This window comes from Oryzias melastigma, linkage group LG21 (assembly GCF_002922805.2).
Source record: "Oryzias melastigma strain HK-1 linkage group LG21, ASM292280v2, whole genome shotgun sequence".
NCBI classification, from domain to species: Eukaryota; Metazoa; Chordata; class Actinopteri; order Beloniformes; family Adrianichthyidae; genus Oryzias; species Oryzias melastigma.
Window position 1 is genome coordinate 16,245,921 of NC_050532.1, and position 18,172 is coordinate 16,264,092.

Here is an 18,172-nt window from a genome sequence, read left to right on the forward strand (position 1 = left end):
AAGATTATTTAATACATTTATTTTTTATAAAATTTAAATTTTAATACTCTCATTCCTTAGATCTATCCTTTTTGAAATTTATCAAAGGATTTAATGTGTATTTTTTTCTATTTAAAACTGAATGACTTCTTAAATTTCATTTAATTAAATTGCACAACATTTCATGATGTTTTCTTCCTATTTAATCCATAAAATAATTAGGTAAATAATTTCATTTCACACACTTTCAGAAGAATAGAACAACCATGGATGAGCTTTATTTTGCTCATGAGTGCATAGATCTAGTAATTTGTTGTTCTAAATATGACACTGACGCAAGTCTTAAAAATAATTTCTTCTATAACGTTTTGATCACAAATGCAGTTACTGACTCATTCACTCAGTTAGTCACTCTTGGACCATGACTTCCATCCACACACAGTCAAACGCTTGCAGACGTGTAGATGACATTCTCTACCAGCAGCTGAAACCGGAGCCCTTCAACAGCTGAACCGCAGGCCTACAAGAGAGACCTGTCTGGAGTGATGAGTGTGGATCAGAGAGATGAGGATTTATAGATACTAGGAGGATTTCTCATCCTAAAATCTGATGGTAAAACAAACATCGTAAGTTTTTGTCTTTGTGGGAAAAAATGTTAGAGGAATAGAAATAAGGATAAATAAAAACTGTGAATATCTGAGATGTCAAAGAGGGGAACAAATGGGAAACCCTGCAGGGGTGGGTAAAGGGAGACAGGGTGAGTGGAGACATGGGGAGGACGCAGAGGAGGAGCTAAAAGAAGGAGTGGGTGTGGCAGGTCTACAAATAGTTGCCCCCCCAAGTTCTTCATGTCGTTTTTAATCGCAGTGGGACAGTTGAGTCTCAGCACTTCCGATCTACAAGCCACTCAGCCAGCAAGCAACCAGCCAACCATGAGCAAGTCGTACTCCTCCTCAGCCCAGAGCGCCTCCTCATACCGGCGCACCTTTGGCTCTGGAGTTGGTGCCTCACCAATGTCATCCCTCTTCTCCTCTCTCGGAGGGGCCAACAGGTCTTCCTCCAGCCACATGTCATCCAGCGTGTATGAGGTCAAGAGTCGCGGCGTTCCTTCCTACTCCAGCTTCAGAGCTGGTGGTGGAGCCGGCTTGAGCTCCTCCACCGCCATGCGCTCCTACGCCGGAGAGAAGCTCGACTTCAACCTGGCGGATGCCATGAACCAAGACTTCCTCAACACAAGGACCAACGAGAAGGCCGAGCTCCAGCACCTCAACGACCGCTTCGCCAGCTACATCGAGAAGGTGCGCTTCCTGGAGCAGCAGAATGCGGCGCTGACGGTAGAGATCGAGAAGCTGAGGGTCCGGGAGGGGCCGGGGCGCGTGGCTGAGATGTACGAGGAGGAGATGAGGGAGCTGAGGAGGCAGATCGAGGCCCTCTCCAACCAGCGCGCCAGGGTGGAGGTGGAGAGAGACAACCTGGCTGATGACCTGCAGAAACTGAAGCTCAGGTGAGCTTTGGTGAATAGGAGTGTAAAAAAAGGGAGAGAAGACCATCCTAGAATGCACTTCCTCTTTTATAGCACAAAAAAGTAATTTTTTGCTTTTATTTCATTAAATCGACATGTTTAAAAAAATCATAAAAAACTAAAGTAGCATTTTTTTTTGGAATTCACAGTGAATTTTGCAAGAAGAAAAAGGAAAATGTGAGCGAAAATGGAATTTTTCTTTCTTCTATCAGAAAAAAAAAGGCACAACCAAGGGAAAAAATCAAGAACTGATGTGCTTGAGTCTACGTAGCTTCTCTCTAAGATATTTTTATAGTATATTTAAAAGTGAGAAAAAACCAGAGATAGGAACAGATTGCAAAATTCACTGCGAAAAGTCAGGAAAGGTTTTAGACAGATGGAATGAACAGATGCGACCTTCCTTACAGTCTGTTTGTCCAAAACTTTCCAAAATCTCCAATTTCACAGTGATCAGAAATCTCAGGATTGTGAGACTGTGTGTGTTTGCTGCTGTGAAGAAAAGACTGAAATGTGGGCGCATCTCAGTCTATTTGTAGTTTCTAGGTCAACTGTGAATTTGGAATAACGTCACAGCAGCAGAAAGAAACGTGCTCCAAACTGCAAGTGACAAGACCCAAATGAGCAGCACTTTGGGCTTTCAGCTGAGCACACGCTTTCCTGACTCCTCACTGCTGTTTAGCGGCGTTTCAAAGGTGCCGCCTGGAGCAAAGCGTGAGGGGTGCAAAGCCGCTCGCATCAGAATAAACAGAAACCTCCTGCCTGGTAACAGAGATTACGCTTGCGGCACCCCTGGGCCTTTATTCCTTTCTTCAAATATCACAGTTGAAGTATTCAAACCCAATAACATTTTAACCTTTGCTTGCTAAAAATATGTTCCGCTTGATAAAAATCTGCAGTAAAAAATCTAAATCTGGAAACAACACCAGCCAAGGACAATAAGAATCCCCTGATCTTTTTTTTACTGTCACCCCTCTGACTTTGACATTGTGGCAACAGCTGCATCATAGCTTCAGGGCCGAAAGACTAAGTAAAGAGGCACAATAAAATACAGTATGTTTTTGCTGTTTTCTTCAATCAGACTGCAAGAAGAGATCCACCAGAAGGAAGAAGCTGAGAACAACCTGACTGCTTTCAGAGCCGTAAGTCTCAGTGGAAAACACACATATTTAATTTTGAATTGTTTGAATCATTTTCTTGTATTTTACACACATTCAGGATGTCGACAGTGCCACTCTGGCCAGGCTGGACCTGGAGAGGCGCATTGAGAGCCTGCAGGAAGAGATCGCCTTCCTCAAGAAGATCCACGAGGAGGTCCGTGGGTCCAATGATCCCCTTTGCATGTCTGTGAGACAGCATGCACTGCTGCATGTGACCTCTTTGTGATTCCAGGCATTGCAGTGGTTTCAGCTTACAGCACTTCATTGGTTCAAGTGTTTCACACTTGAACACACCCCACTCCACCCTTCATAGACATTGAGAGAGAAAAAAATCAAACCAGAGAACCCTTGTGCTCAGATAACTTCAAAACTTGAGTGAGGTGCCAGCTCAAACAAACAGCTGAGCTCCTGTCTGATCGTTTAGCTGACTTTGTGTCAACTTTGACCTCTCAGAAATGCTGAGCAGCTGATTGGTTGAAAAGAGCAGGTCAGCTGTTGCATGACTCAGGAAAAGTGCATGTCAGTGGACAGATGCAATGTTATTTTAAACTTTTAATTTTATCACATGACAGCTGGGGAGGCAAAAAGTATATTTAACTTAAATTAAAAGTTATTTTTTGACTATTTATTAATTCATTTTTTCATTCTCAGTTTTTCATTTAATTAGTTCTTTTTACTGATTTTTGGCTATAGTGAGAACCCACTATAATTCTTTTAAGTTAATTAAAAGTTTGTTTAAATGTTTTTTTTCCTTTTTGTCACTAATGAAAGTTTTTTCGTTCCTCACAGGAGATCCGAGAGCTCCAGAACCAGATGCAGGACACCCAGGTGCAGATCCAGATGGACATGTCCAAGCCTGACCTGACAGCTGCTCTGAGGGACATCCGCGTTCAGTACGAAGCCATAGCCGCAAAAAACATAGCAGAGGCTGAAGAGTGGTACAAGTCCAAGGTAATGCTGGAACTAAAAGTTACACCAAACCTGTGTAACCTTTTGAGATATTTCAAATTCCATCTGGTGTTTCTGCAGGTTTCTGATCTGAACCAAGCTGTGAACAAGAACAACGATGCCCTGCGTCAGGCCAAGCAGGAGAGCATGGAGTACAGACACCAGATTCAGTCCTACACCTGCGAGATCGACTCCCTCAAAGGCACTGTACGTCTTTTCTCACCTCACTTTACTCAAACCATGTTTTTCCAATAGCTCACTTGCTTTTAAATTCATTTAATGTGATTCCTCTCTTTCTGATTTGATTTAATAACAGTGCCTCTCATTCTTTTCCTCCCAGAATGAGTCTTTGCTGCGCCAGATGAGAGAGATGGAGGACCGTGTGGGCCGCGAGGCTTCTGGTTACCAAGATACTATTTCACGGCTGGAGGAAGACATCGCAAAGATGAAGGTAAAATGTTTTATGAAGTCCTTTGCTGTTATGCGGCCACTTCTCAAACATTTTTTAGTCATAATTTTTGAGAAAGAAATATATAGCAATATTAATATTATAAATGTGTTGGTTCAAAGGATGACATGGCTCGCCACCTGAGGGAGTACCAGGACCTCCTGAATGTGAAGATGGCCCTTGATATTGAAATAGCAACATACCGCAAACTGCTGGAGGGAGAGGAGAGCAGGTCTGCAATGTGCTGTTCTCTTTTAAATCATGTCAAATCAAGTTTTTATTGATTTGGTGCCTCTTTTTCTTGCAGGATAACTACATCTGCACCTCTCCAGTCTGCCTATTCCTCCATTGGATTCAGAGGTAAGGGGAAATAAATGCTTTCTTTCTCTGCATTAAAAGATCAGTGTGATGTCTGGTGTTATTACATAATCGTGGATTATGTTCATATTTAAAGTAACTGGTCGTTCATGTGCAGTAACGCATTCTGACCACCGTGTGGAGATGTGGGAATATAAAATAGTTTTCAGGCCAACTTAGTGATCACTCATAATTCAGATCATGAAACAAAACATCAAAATTACAAAAAATACTTAATTACACTCTTATCAAGCAAATGCATACTTAATATTTTTAAGAAGTTTTATCTAATAAAACAAAAAAACTGAGCAGCTTGAAAGACTTGCTTTAATCCAGAGAGCCATGTCAGAATATAATAAACATGTTTCCTTTAGATTCAATCAGATGGCTGAAATCATGAATATATATGTATATTTATATTTGTTCTTACAGAGACCAGCCCTGAATCCCAACACCAGCGTGGATCCGAGGTTCACTCCAAAAAGACTGTCCTCATTAAGACCATCGAGACCCGAGACGGAGAGGTTTGAGCTCACAGATCTCCACCAAAAACATGCTTTGAAGTGCAGATCAAAGTGCAGAACACCTTTAAGGAAGTGTAAATCATTGGTTTTTGATAGACAAACAATGTTTGGCATCAAGCCCTAAAATTTTTGGCAACAATCTACTGTAGAGCCAAGTGATCCCATTATTCTTTTATAGTCTTATAAAAACACGCTCAAGTTATGGAAAAATACCCGAAAGAAAAGTAATGTAGAACACCTATTGTTCAGTGCATGCACATTTTTTACTTGCAGGTATTTTAGATTCCAGTCGCCCATGGGTCGCCGCAGGAGCTTTGTATTAAAGAGAAACACTGAGAGACACAAGAGAGTCCAATTCTGCTTTTTTTTTACAGAATTGTCCCCTCACAAGACCTGAATTATGGTCATTTGCTCACAAATGTTCAAAGCAGATGTTTCTTTTATTCTCTTTTATCCTCCACAACAACTTCCTTTATGTTTTTCTCTCTCCAGGTTGTCAGTGAATCCACACAGCATCAGCAAGACATCATGTAAAGAAGCAACAAGAAGTTTTCAAAACAAGTGAACAAAAAAGGAAGAAAAAAAAAAGGTTTCCACAATGGCTTTAATTAAAGATATCCGATCCTGAACTCCTATGTACCCGATAAAATCCATTCTACAGGCACGATGCCTTTCGTCTAGTTCTAAAGGGCATTCCAGGAAATATATCCAAAATATCATCCGACCTTGTTAAATCTTTTCCTCAGAAATAATTCTTAGACACTGCTGTATTGTTAACGACAGTTTAGAAAAATGTAAAGGTTGAAAACAGATCAATAAGCTTGAAGCACCGTGGTTAAAGAACACGCTCAATGCACATTTTTCCTGATTTCTTTGTACAAACGCATACGGGTGAGGTTGGCTTTTATCAAGTTGCTCATTTACAGAATGTGAGAAGGTGGACATTAAAAAAACATCTAAAAGTGAAAGAAATTAAAGGAGAGAACTCAGTTATGTTTGAAGTTGGACCTAAGAAGCATCTCCTGGCTGTTTGATGGGACGTGTTACCATGGAATCCTGTTTCACTGTGACTAAATACTCTAATAAAAGCAAACTTTACTATCAAAATGAAATGTGGAAGAGTTTATTCATGTTTTGTGGCCTTAAACTAACTTAAATCACCCAACACTCCTCTCTTTGATTCACTCCAGAGCAAAGATTAGGAACTAATCAGCATCCAGGCTGATTGTAGCACAGAGGAGAGTGAATAGTGTCTGCTTAATGAGCTGTCCCTGGCTTTGTTTCTGGCAGAAAGTTGATTAGACGATGAACAGAACTTACAGTCTGTGTCGTTTGTTTCTGAAGCCACCAGAGTGAAAATGTCAACAGAAAGAGGGTGAGGATGTACCGGCACAGAACAAATAGAACTGACAATAAACGAGCAGAAAGCGGGGTAAATGGAGGGGGCACAGGCAGAAAATAAGACAAATGTTGCGAACAAGTGTAATGAAAAAGGTTATTCAGGCTGAAAACGACACAAAAGAGAGATTTGGAGATTTGGAGAGGGAAAATAATTACAGGGAGTTGCAGAAAGGGGTGGACGAGGACACAGTGAGGGTGCTATTCTGGTAATTAGAGGAACGATGTTGCTCAGAACTTTCCGTCCTCGTCGCAGTTGCTGTACTGGTTTCTGTCGCAGGGAAAAGCTTTGCAGTCATTAGGCAGTGGGTCACAAGAGAGAGGCACCACACTCCTCTGTCCTGTTTCTGGAAAATGCAGCTCTCAGTTTTTGTTTCAATAAAGCCTTAATGAGAGAAAGTTCCTACAATTAACATTTTATTGGCGTTACTCTTAAAGGGAAAATCAACATTTGATCAAATTTGGAAATAAATTCCTTTTAAGCGGTTGTTTTTTGTGTTATTGTTTGTGGTAATTACTTAAATTGACTTTCATGATTTTGCAAATGGGAGCAAATCTACTGGCAATTAGAATAAATCTGAAAAAAAGTTATTTTTTTATTACACTGGAAGGTAAGCTGCTCTAATTTATCTTTCATTTGGCTGCAACCTTTTGTTTTTGTTGATTATATTTATCAAGATCAGATGTGAAACTACCAAAAAGGACAGTTTAAGTTATTAAAAATGTTGAAATCAGTCCATGTTATTACCGCTAGCTTTAAATTATTGGTGTAAAATCTTTGAGAAGACAGAAAAAGTGTAAAACGGTAGTACAAAGATCAGTGTTTCCTGAAAATAAAATGTTTCCAGAGGAGTCAGTGTTTTGAATTTAAAATATATATATTTTATAGTCTTACCAGTTGGTAGATGTCACTTATTTCTTGCACTATGCTCTAAAAATGTCAACATTTCTACTATTTATTGTGTTTTCAATCAATATTTTTGTGAACTTTCTGACCTTTACTTTGTACAAAGGTCCTTTTAAATACAAGAGATTGTTATTATCATCATTATTACAGCAGCTTTTTCTTTTAGAGGAATTCTTGTAGTTAGGGCCAATGGTCCTTTGGATGTGCTGCGCTGACATGAACTGTTCACTTTCTGTATAGTAAAATTAGATTCAGTCAAATCTTATGAGAGTTTTTTCCTGTACAGAATAATAAACAAGTTATAGATCTTCTTGATTTTCTGTGAAAAATAGTTTTTGTTAATTTAAGCTGGAGGAAACGTTGCTTCTCTCCATCCAACTCTCTCCTCTGCTTCCCAACCACCCTCATGTCCTCCTTCACTACATTCATGAACCTCCTCTTTGGTCTTTCCTCTGGCCCTCTTTCCTCATAGCTCTTACCACAGCATCTTCAGATTTACATCAAGATCATGATAAACATCATCACTGCCCCTCCTCTGTTCAAGCATCTCAATTTGACTTTCCTGCATTTATCTCTGAAACACCTAACATAAGCTGTTGCTCTGATGGATTCATTCCTGATCCTATTCAGCCCCGTCTCTCCCTAAAGAGAACCCCAAAATTTTCAGCGTTGCTTCTGTCTCTTTCTTAAACCATCTAAACCAGTGGTTTGGAAAACATTTGGCCCTGTTTCTTATAGTTCAAAACCCATAATCGGTGATAAAGTCTTATTTTACCCTTTAGAAAAACTTGGTAATGCTTTTTGTTTGTTTTTTAAGAATAATTATGCATTTTATTTTTTAAGCATTAATTAATACAGAAATATTAAGAGAAAACAGTAGTTTTTCAAAACTGGGAAGCTGTTTTTACTTTTTACAGAAGTTTGTATGATTTCCTTTCAAAATAAAAGACTTCCTGCACCAAACAGGATCATTCCAGTTCAACTAATGTACCTACACAGCCTTATGTCTACTTTAGTGAGCCGTTTTTCCTACTTACTTCTGCTGTTGACCTGAACATAAACATAAATTAATTGGATTATGATCCAGAAAAAAAGTATAAAAAATATTTATAATAAATATATGTTTAACAACTCCCTTTTGGACAAATACCAATCTTAAAATTAACTATAAAAAACAAAACGCATGTTTAGGTACTTTGCTCTGAAAATGAGACATTTTAAGCCAGTCTTGCTGAAAAAAGTTGGATATCTTCAAAAGTACATTTACTTACATGCTCATTTATTTTCTTCAAAAAACATAACTATCCTTATTTTTAGACCAATTAAAATAAAAACAAATGAAGTCAGAAATGTATTTTAATTATTGTAAAAAAAAAAATAGTTTGAGTAGATATTACTAAAATATATTTTTTTAGATCACCTCAAAGAAAAGTTACTAGTGAGTTAGTTTTGTTTTATATCAAGTTTAGACAGATATCTAAACTTGACTAGACAAAAATTCTTGAGATTTTGCAGGAAGTAACCCTTACTTTTCAAAACTACTATTATTTTGTTTTTCTTGTTTTTCTCAACCCGAGATCAGCAATGGAGGGGTAAAAGAGCCACATGTGACTACATGTCTGCCGCAAACCCCCACTCTAAATAAACACCATGAATACTCTCATCCCAGCATATTTTCCTTTTTTTCTGACACTAAAATATTAAATCAATCACATTTAAAACACATAAAGGGAACCAAATCAGTCAAATAACAAAGTTCAGTTACTTTATTTTATTTTTTTATAATCAAATGTTTAAACAGCATTATGAGAAGTGCCTCTTCAACCAGCCAAAGGAAATACATACAGTAAGATCACAACAGAACAGACCTATTCCATTGTAAAAGAACCAACTGCATGAATGGTTATGGTCACGCCGGAAACATGAAGATGAAGCCAAACATTTGTACAATAAGAGATTATTTACATCGAAATATCTACAGTCAAGAGTTTCCACCACAAAGACTATGAGTAGACAGGCAGTGACAAAAAATACAGAGGAAAAACAAAAGGGATGAAAAAGAAAATGTTAGTTTTTTCACCAAAATTACAAACAACAAATGGGGTCACATTTTAGTCCCCCTCTCCCCTAAAATGTTGTTAAAATGCACAAAAATGAGGGCTGAGATGTACGCAGAATAAGGGCTGCTCAGCCTTTACTGCAGTGGATGGTCAGAATAGTACAGTACAGACACAGAACAGTAGGCGGATGACAAAACATGCCTTTTTCAAGCCCTTTGAACAAAGGGGTTCGAGAAGAGATGGACAACAGACCAAACCACGTTGGAGTTTGGCACATGACATCCATGACACGAAAACACTGGACACAGATATACAGGAATTATCATGCAGCTATGAAGTACACTGGTCCTCAAAACACTGAGAATCCCATCTGTGTGTACGTTTGTCCTGAAAATACAAAAGGTACATAGATCACACAAACAAAGTGGCCATCCTGAAGTAGAATATGACAACTATTGCCGAGTTCTTGATTCTTGGCCACGCCATTTGTGACTAACCATGGTCATATTTTGCATTGATGGAGCACACGTAGGATATTTCCTTCCCAGCCATGTTCAAGTAAAAAACAGTTCTTCTGTTATATAAAAACAAAAAGTCAGGACTAGATTCCCTTTCTTGGATGTCTCACAGCAAGTTGTGGAGCATGCACCTCCTTGAATTTCAAAGAGAGTAACACCCTGATGCTTGTGCACGCAAACGAGAAGGACAGCAGTAAACATTAGAGGGCGCCATTTGGTTAACACCCTTATCTTCTCTCCTTGTTGTCTTGTAATGCCCTCTCTGTGTGACATCAAAGTAAACCGGAAAACATTAACATTTTAAGCACATTGTCAAATAAAATATTCCTCGTGCAGTTGAATCCCACATAAGAAAGTTGGTTTGTAATAACAGGCAGAAAAGGGTCATGAAAGCACTTGAAGACAAGTCAACATGTGCTGTACCTTCACAGCTCACAAATATGTAAAGAGGAGAATTAGGAGTCATCTGAGGAAAAGTAATGAAGAGTAAACAGCCTCTCCTTGGAAAAATGGCAACAAAAGTATAATAAAATAAAAATAAAGTCATATTTAATTCAAAAGTGGTCCCTCTTTTTTACATGGCAGGTCCATCTCTAAAAGGTAAACTGTCACTTTAGCAGTAAAACGTGGAAGAGCTGCCGTTTAGCTTCAGTTCTTCATTCTTTTTAGAAGCAAACTGCATCAAGTGTTTACGATTCCTTCAAAGCTAAAATATTAAATGTTGGAATATTCAACGTAGGAATAATGCAAAGCAGTTCTTTCTCTGAAATGGTTTCAACGTGTGGCGTTTTGATCATTTTTCCCTTCCGAGAAACTCCCACAGAAAATGGCTTCTTGTGGCGGTAACAGTTCACTTCGTTACACAAAAAACAAGTTTGTCTTTGTTTTTTTGAGTGTCCTTAAGAGACATACGCAAACTTGGCAAGCAAGAAATGCAGACAATCCAAGCTTTACAACAAAATAAAAGAGTTGTATTCTGATTTCCCTTTGTTAACAAGAACAAAACAGAGTCAAAAAGAGCAAATAAATAGAAACACCACCTTCAGCAGTTCTCGTAGGTTATGTTCCACCCTCATTAGGGCCAACCCCGCTCCTGCTAGTTAACAGGCATTGGAATATATTAGCGTAGTAGGGTTAGGGTTTGCAGTGAGCTGTAATTGTGTGCTTGGATTTGGAGACTTCACTGCCTCAGATGCGAACTGCAGGTCCACTGGAGGTGGTGAGTGGCACTTGAGAGCCACAGTCGTAGTCCAGTTCGGCCATCCGAGATCGACTGATTCGACTGTGAGAGTAAACCCGTTTGTCCGTGTGTCTGTCCCTGAAACTCCTGATGTAGCTCTGCAGACAAACAGGGAAAAGGCGTGACATTAGTAAAGTCTACACTGCTATTGATCACCAATATCAACAAAAAATGTAATTTCAGCTTAGAAAAATTTGTATGTAACGCAGGGGAACCCTGGTCCTCGAGAGCCACCGTCCTGCATTTTTTCCAATATACCCTGATCTGGCATGTTCTTATTGGCTGGACACACCTGAACCAGGTAATTGTCATGAGTGCCTACATGACTGACTACCTGGTTCAGGTGTTCAGCCAATTAGAACATGCCAAACGCTATGACTTTATGTACCAAACCTCTGCCTATTGTAGATGGCAGATGAGCACTAGTAAACAACAAAAACACAAAAAAGCAGAATCCTCTCCCTGCTGCCACCTGCGTGTCTGGTGTGAACATCACCTGCTGAATGTGCATTCATAAAACCCGGTACATCGCGAACACAGAAGCCTGAAATGAGGGTTTATGCGCGATTTTTTAAATAGACTTTTCATAAAAATTGACCTCTTCATCACCAGTCGACACGGCCAGCGTAAATGTACCTTCACACATAACTAAAGAAATATGTTAAACCTAATGTTCACCTGCTGCAAAATGTGGCGCGTGAAAAACTAATAGAGGGCAGTAAAGCAAATATTTGTACTTTGCTCAGTCTACAGACACTTTAACCTGCACTAACTACATTCAATTTGCTGCTGGAACCACTGACCTTTAAATCAACAGAGCTTTAAAGCCCAGGTACAAAACAGAAACATAGGAAATGTCAACTCAAGCTTTACAAGAGTACTTATTCATCTCTAGGGAATAAAAAAAAACAATGCGAATTATCTAAGGTACTCTTTTAGAACCTGCACCTGCATTAGGATACTGCAGGATAAATGAGCGTCTGCCCAGAGGCTATGTGCTCACATCAATGTTCACTCTACATGCAACTGACCACATAATTCTAGTTTCACATCTATACATTCACCACAGCTCTAAAGAGTATAAAAGTCGCAAATTTTAAATCTCTTCTCTACAAATCCCCTCCTTAAGTGTGACTTAAGGGAGGATTTCTTAGAGAAATTAAGTGATAAGGACTGTGGTCGATATTCTCGAACAGGGAGAGGTTGTGAGGCATTGTTTCATCAGGTTTAACCTTTTTAGAAAAGGGACTTAGAAAGCAGCAGTTGTGCTTTTTAAAGGATATCTATATTGTTCCGGTCAAAACAAAGGCAGAGAATAAACAGAGCTTCAATACAAATCTGCAGAAACAGCTGCAGAGAGGGCGGGGACAGTTCTGCAGTTCTGCTCACAGGCAGCAGGACTGGCGTTTGCACAGACTAATAATGGCAGATGCTGGATTCTCTGTGCCGGTTCAACTTTTGTTCTTTTTGTAAGAGTACATTTCCATTTCCAGGTGTGGATTACATCCAGTGTACTTCTTGGTCCAGACAATTATGTAAATCCGACTAAATCAAAGGACAGACTTCAAAGGTGTTTTCAATTCCAAACTAGAATATGGATAGATCGGATTGCAGCTTACGAGTACAAAAACTCAGTTTAATTTTGAATTTCTGTCATCTTACCGGTGACAGCACATCTCCATCAAAACGTTTTTTTGGATTAGGCTTGCGGTGGTAGCCAGGCTCTGTCTGCGGTGGGAGTGGAGGGACTTTTGGGGGCTGAGAGCTCTGACTTTGGTGATGGAGATGGGACGCCGCTGGGTGGTGGTACTGCTGGTGGTGGTGGTGATGGGTGTGAGATTTCTGCTTGAAGACGTTCTTCTGGTTCTGCCGTTTCTTTTTCTTTTTGTTCTCCTTTTCCTTTTTCAGCTTCTCTTCCCGTTGCTTGAGCCGCATGAGTTGGATCCTCCTCTGTTGTCGACTCAGAACCACTGGAACAGGATGAGCAAGACAAGACCGAGGGAGAGCAATAGGTAATCAGGCAAGAGATTGAAAAAAATACTCCAAGGAAAATTGTGTTTTTGGTGTTTTATCATGTTTTTGTAGCATTTTTCTGGAGGACATTTGTAAAGAAAATTACGCTTAAAATTGTGTTTCTGAATATTTATTTATTCAAATTACTGTGAATCAGGACCAGACAATAAATGAAATCAACTTAATTTATAAAGCGCTTTAACATAGCCAAACTGCTACAAAAAAAAACTGAAACCAAATCAGTAAAAGCTGAGTATAAACAGAGTCTCATGGAAGAGTAAAAGCTTGACGTAGTTTTAAAAATGGACAGTGACGACGCATCACGAATGTTAAAAGGCAGAGCGGTCCAGAGCTTTGGTGCACAGATGGAAAAGGCTCGATCCCCTCTACACTTCCTCTTAGACCTCAGTTCCTCCAGGAGAACCCGAAAATACTGGAGGGAAGCCAGGATAGCTGTACTGTGTTCTGCATAAAAATCACGTGTCAAACCCAGATGATTTTATATTGCTGTTACTAATGGCCTGGTGATATGTAGCGTTGGAACATATTAAATTACAGATCCCATAATGCAGCGCGTCAGCTGCTTTGCGGCAGTTTCCTGTCTGACTGGGCGGTTTTGTTTGTAAATTTGCGGGTAGGAATGACTTTAGGCGGGTTTACTTTGGTTCGGTGGTTCCTTATTGGAACACGTCACAACAGGGACGAGCAACCAGGCAGGCAGGCGAGCCTTTGCTACAAATAATTTTAAAAAATATATGTCCACTAATCTGTTCTATACATAAATTTATATGAATTAATGCATTTATATGACTTTGGATCATTTCTATCCTTTACAATTACAGCACAAGCTGTGAGGTGTAATATTATGTTATTGAAGTTGATTTATTCTAGAATAAAATTCCTGTCTATTTTTATTCATATTTATGTTTTAAAAAGTTATTTTTTTAAGTTTTAAAAGTTTGTTTGTCAAGCAACATAAGGTGTGTTTTGGATTTTGGGCCCTGTAGGATTGAGTTGGATACCTTTGCAATAGATCAAACAATGATCAGAGTAATTTTTCATAAAACTGGACTCTGTACAGCAGTTGCTAAGTAGGGAAGAATAAAGCAAACATAAAACATTGGTGACACAGGAAATTCAGTTACATTCATTTTTTTTTTAATCCAAACATTGATTAGCTTTAGATAATGTAGGGAAACTGATCATAGAGTACATTTCCTGATTTGTTTTCTCCCATTTGTGTCATCTATTACATGTTCTTTATTCTCTTTCTGAACACTGATTTATCGTGAATGTGTTCTTTCTATATTCACACCCTTCTCAGTGAAGCATGCTCTAAATTTATCCTTCTGTCTACTTCTGACGAGCTTAATAATTACTGTTTGCTTAGCGGAGGGTTTATCGAAGCAGCTCGAGAGATCTTTACATTTAAACTTTGTAAAGTGGATATAATGTTTACATTCTGTATGTGTCTGATTTTCTTGCCATTTTGAAGATAGTTGGTGTGGGTGTTTTATTAAAGCCTCTTATTGTTTCTTTGTGAGGGGGATATCAGGCACCATCTGCCATTGGGATTGTGTAACAACCACCCCCCTCACATTTTCTCTTTCTCAGTTCCCCCTACCTCGGGCCCCTCCAGCGATGTGTGTGTGCTCTGTCTTTATAAAATTAACTCTTGTTGCTCCATTAAGGACATTTCAGCCCTTAAGTATTTATTTAATAGTCTTTTTGTGGATTCAAGGATAAAGATTGGGGGAATTTTCAATAATGGACTTGTTTGATTAGACTCGACTTAATTTATTCATGTCTGTCTCGTCTGATGCTCAATCAGCTGACAGCTGATTTTCCTCGCTGCTCCACTTGAGCGCCCTGCTTACCCACTGTGCCCCACTTCATTACCCGTACCCACAGCCTTCCCTAAACACCTGCTCCTCGCTTCCACTTTTCTTGTTATTTCACTGGATCTTGCCACCATTCAAGAACAGCTTTAAGAGTTAATAGCTAATAGGAAAAACTCATTTGTACAGTGTTCATTTAAATGGAATCAGGCCTATTCAGCAATTAGCAGTAATCAGAGTAACAGCAGTTTCTCTGTTTATTACCGTTCTGCTCACAAAACTGATAGGAAACAAAATATAATCTAAATATTTAAAAAGTTATTTCATAATTCCAAATGCACATCAATTCAAAACGGTAAAAAACTAGTAAAAGAACTTTAACCTTTGTAAAATATTAACTCTGATAATCTTTTAATTTTTTGTAAAAGCGTTCCCTGTTTTTTTTTAAATTACCAGCTTTTTTTCGCCCAAATAAAAAAAAAACAGTTTTGTAGGACATAGTTTCTGGAGAGTGGCAGAACTGTATTTCTAATGAAACACAGTTCTGAGTTGTGGGCGGGACTTTTGACGTGGAACAACCCCACCCGCCTTTCCCATCCCCCGATTAGGGATCTAGTGGGATTCACTCTTTTCAAAATTTTTTATCAGCTCCTGCATTCACACTGATTTTAATAAAAAAAATACTCAGAATTACTATTTTTATCTTGATTTTCTATACACATACCCTCCATAATCAGAAAAATGCCACAAGAACATGATAAAAACCACAATTTTTCATCAGAGTGGGTCTTTAAACCTATCATTAGAGACCATGCTTTACCCAGATCAATACTAGTGAGAGCATATGTGCAAAAGATCCGGGTCTCTGGAGTGAAGAACAAAGTAAAAGATTATACTTTGATATATTTCCTGCACACATTATTTAACTAGCGGTAATGCGTTTGTGCCCAGAATGTTTTCTGTTTGTACAAGCGTTTGTGTGTTTAAATCACCATCTGTGTTATGGCTGCTTTCAGAACAGAAGGAGGCCACTTCCGTCAATAACAGATTCTACTGCAAACACTAATGCTGCTGTATTTTCAGCCTTCTCTTACACAACCCTTCAATTACAACCCCACATAGACACACACAAATGGTTTTTGTGCAAGATTTAACCAACACGTTTTCACTACTAGTTTGTGTAACTAAATCACTTTAAGAATAAAATACACTGAGATTTTTTTTTATGTGGGGAGGTTCTTGTTCAATATGTGTAAATTCTTTATTTCTTTCACATTTCATGCCATGTTTAACTAAGCAGTTGACTTATTAAAATAGTCACTGACAAAGTAGCTTAACCACTGTTTAAGTGAAAGAGGCGGAGCCTGCATTGTGTGATAGATGTAGAGACAGAAGATACTTAATGCAGACAAAAAAGACACTTAAACAGATGAGATGTTAGTGCCACATAAATAAAACGAATAAAAGGTAGAATTGGGGTATTTTTTGATATATTTTTGTTGTTCATAGAACTCTTAATTTTAATCTTTTCTAAGTCAAAAATATTCAATCCAGTAATGTAGCATAATGCCCAAAGTCATCCAAAATGCATTTTAAGGAAATAAATGTGAATAAAGGCAGCAAGTTACATTTTTTTTTTAGTTGCAAAATACTCATAAAGATGGTGACAGATCTGAATAAAGGGGCCAAAAATGTGTTTTAAAGGATCTATATCATACAAAATCAACTTTTTGAGTTTTTAAGTGTATTATAGTCTGAATTCCTCACTATAAACTTTTATATTTTGATCCATTCATGAATCTCTGAGTATTCCTTTAAAAATCTGCAATCCGAGCACCAGCCCCTTCTAACCCACAAAAATGAGCGGGTTCTCTCGAGGTAATGTAGACAAGTTAGAACAAGAGTCTGGCTGTCAGCACCGCCCCCAGGGTAACACAATCACACACTTTCTCCACAAAACTAATGGTGATCAGTAAGACACTTTTGTTTTATTAGACCAACCTGAGGAAAATGTTAAACATTTACAGAGATGTGGATACATTTATACCCACAAACCTAAATCAGCTAAATTTATAATGCCAATGCTTATGGTGGCTTGATGATATATTAAACTAATGCTGTTTGGCTTAGTTCCAAAGTAAGAATTCAGACATGGTGTGATTTTATGCAATTAAAAACTAATATTATATGGGTATTAGATTAGATCTAAATAGATCCACAAGAGTTTTTTTGTTGCTGAAATGTTTACCAGTCATATTTGTAGACTCCACACTCACCTTCTGTGTGGGAAAATCCCTCTGCAGTCACTTTCCATTGGATCAGCACTCCAAGGAGGGCCAGGACAGGCCACACCCCCATGATGACCCATGTAAACCAGCACAATGGCTTCTTTGGTGCCACCTGTTAGGATTACAAAAAAATTAAAGTTACAGCTAAAAGTGCAACTTCTGTGCTATGTTATGGTCATCTGCCTCACCTTGAGTCTCTCGTAGATGTAGTTCACTAAAGCAAAGAGCTCTATAAAATAATCAACTGTGACAGTGATGACTGCAGAGCCAAATGTGGCTGTGGACAAGGTGACGAAGCAGCGTTGCCACTGCAGAGTCAGAACAGCAAACAGGGTTCCAGAGCCCAGGAGGATGCCCACAGGAACCCACACAGTTTTGGGATGATAGAATTCCTCCATGACCTGAGAGCAAAAAGGAAGAAGAAAATTAACTTTAGGCACCTTTTTCTTTAGCAACTATTTCAATTATTGTCATTTTTTTAAATGAAAGTAGTCATTACAAAACAGTAAGCTTATTTTAATAGTTACAATAAAACCTGCTGTTTTTATGGTGCCACCTATGTTTGCTTTTATAATAATGCTATCCAGGAAACTGTTTGTATAAAATAAAATGGTAGGATTTAGGAACATTTAAAAGAATATTATATGTATGTGCCATACTTTAGGCTTCAATGTAATGAATTACTTTAGAAACTAACTACTACTGCTGCAATGAACCCTTTATTCTTGCTTTTCCGGTATTATTCTGACCCAAATACTACAATCAAACAAGCAGTTCTAAGATAAGAAGAAGTTTTCAGCTGAGATGGAAATATGTCTTTCACAATGCTTGAGTGCATTTTTAAGTATATGCAAACAAAATATTTGAATATGGATGAATAGAATTATGACTACTATGAACAAAAACCCTTTAAACTATAACAAACGATTAAGGAAAACTCCTTTGAGTTTGAACTATTTTTTAAAATGAAACAGT

The 18,172-nt window shown here is 38.4% G+C and overlaps 2 protein-coding genes across 2 annotated transcripts in view; one reads left to right on the forward strand and one right to left on the reverse strand.

Annotated features, from left to right (window-relative positions):
* Positions 1-911: 911 nt before the first annotated feature.
* Positions 912-6,042, forward strand: desma (desmin a). The gene is made up of 10 exons (XM_024287159.2): positions 912-1,483; positions 2,580-2,640; positions 2,717-2,812; positions 3,448-3,609; positions 3,688-3,813; positions 3,947-4,057; positions 4,177-4,286; positions 4,362-4,414; positions 4,844-4,935; positions 5,428-6,042. The coding sequence occupies exons 1-10, from the start codon at positions 912-914 to the stop codon at positions 5,467-5,469; spliced, it is 1,425 nt and encodes a 474-aa protein (XP_024142927.2). The 3' UTR covers positions 5,470-6,042.
* A 2,946-nt stretch (positions 6,043-8,988) lies between these two features.
* tmem198a (transmembrane protein 198a) overlaps positions 8,989-18,172 on the reverse strand; it is a 28,845-nt gene continuing 19,661 nt past the window's right edge. Inside the window, exons 4-7 of the mRNA XM_024287099.2 lie at positions 17,386-17,598; positions 17,186-17,309; positions 12,721-13,028; positions 8,989-11,156 (exon numbers count right to left, since the gene is read on the reverse strand). Of these exons, the coding sequence (XP_024142867.1) occupies positions 11,007-11,156; positions 12,721-13,028; positions 17,186-17,309; positions 17,386-17,598 (795 nt within the window). The 3' untranslated portion in view covers positions 8,989-11,006. The remainder of the gene's footprint in view (positions 11,157-12,720; positions 13,029-17,185; positions 17,310-17,385; positions 17,599-18,172) is intronic.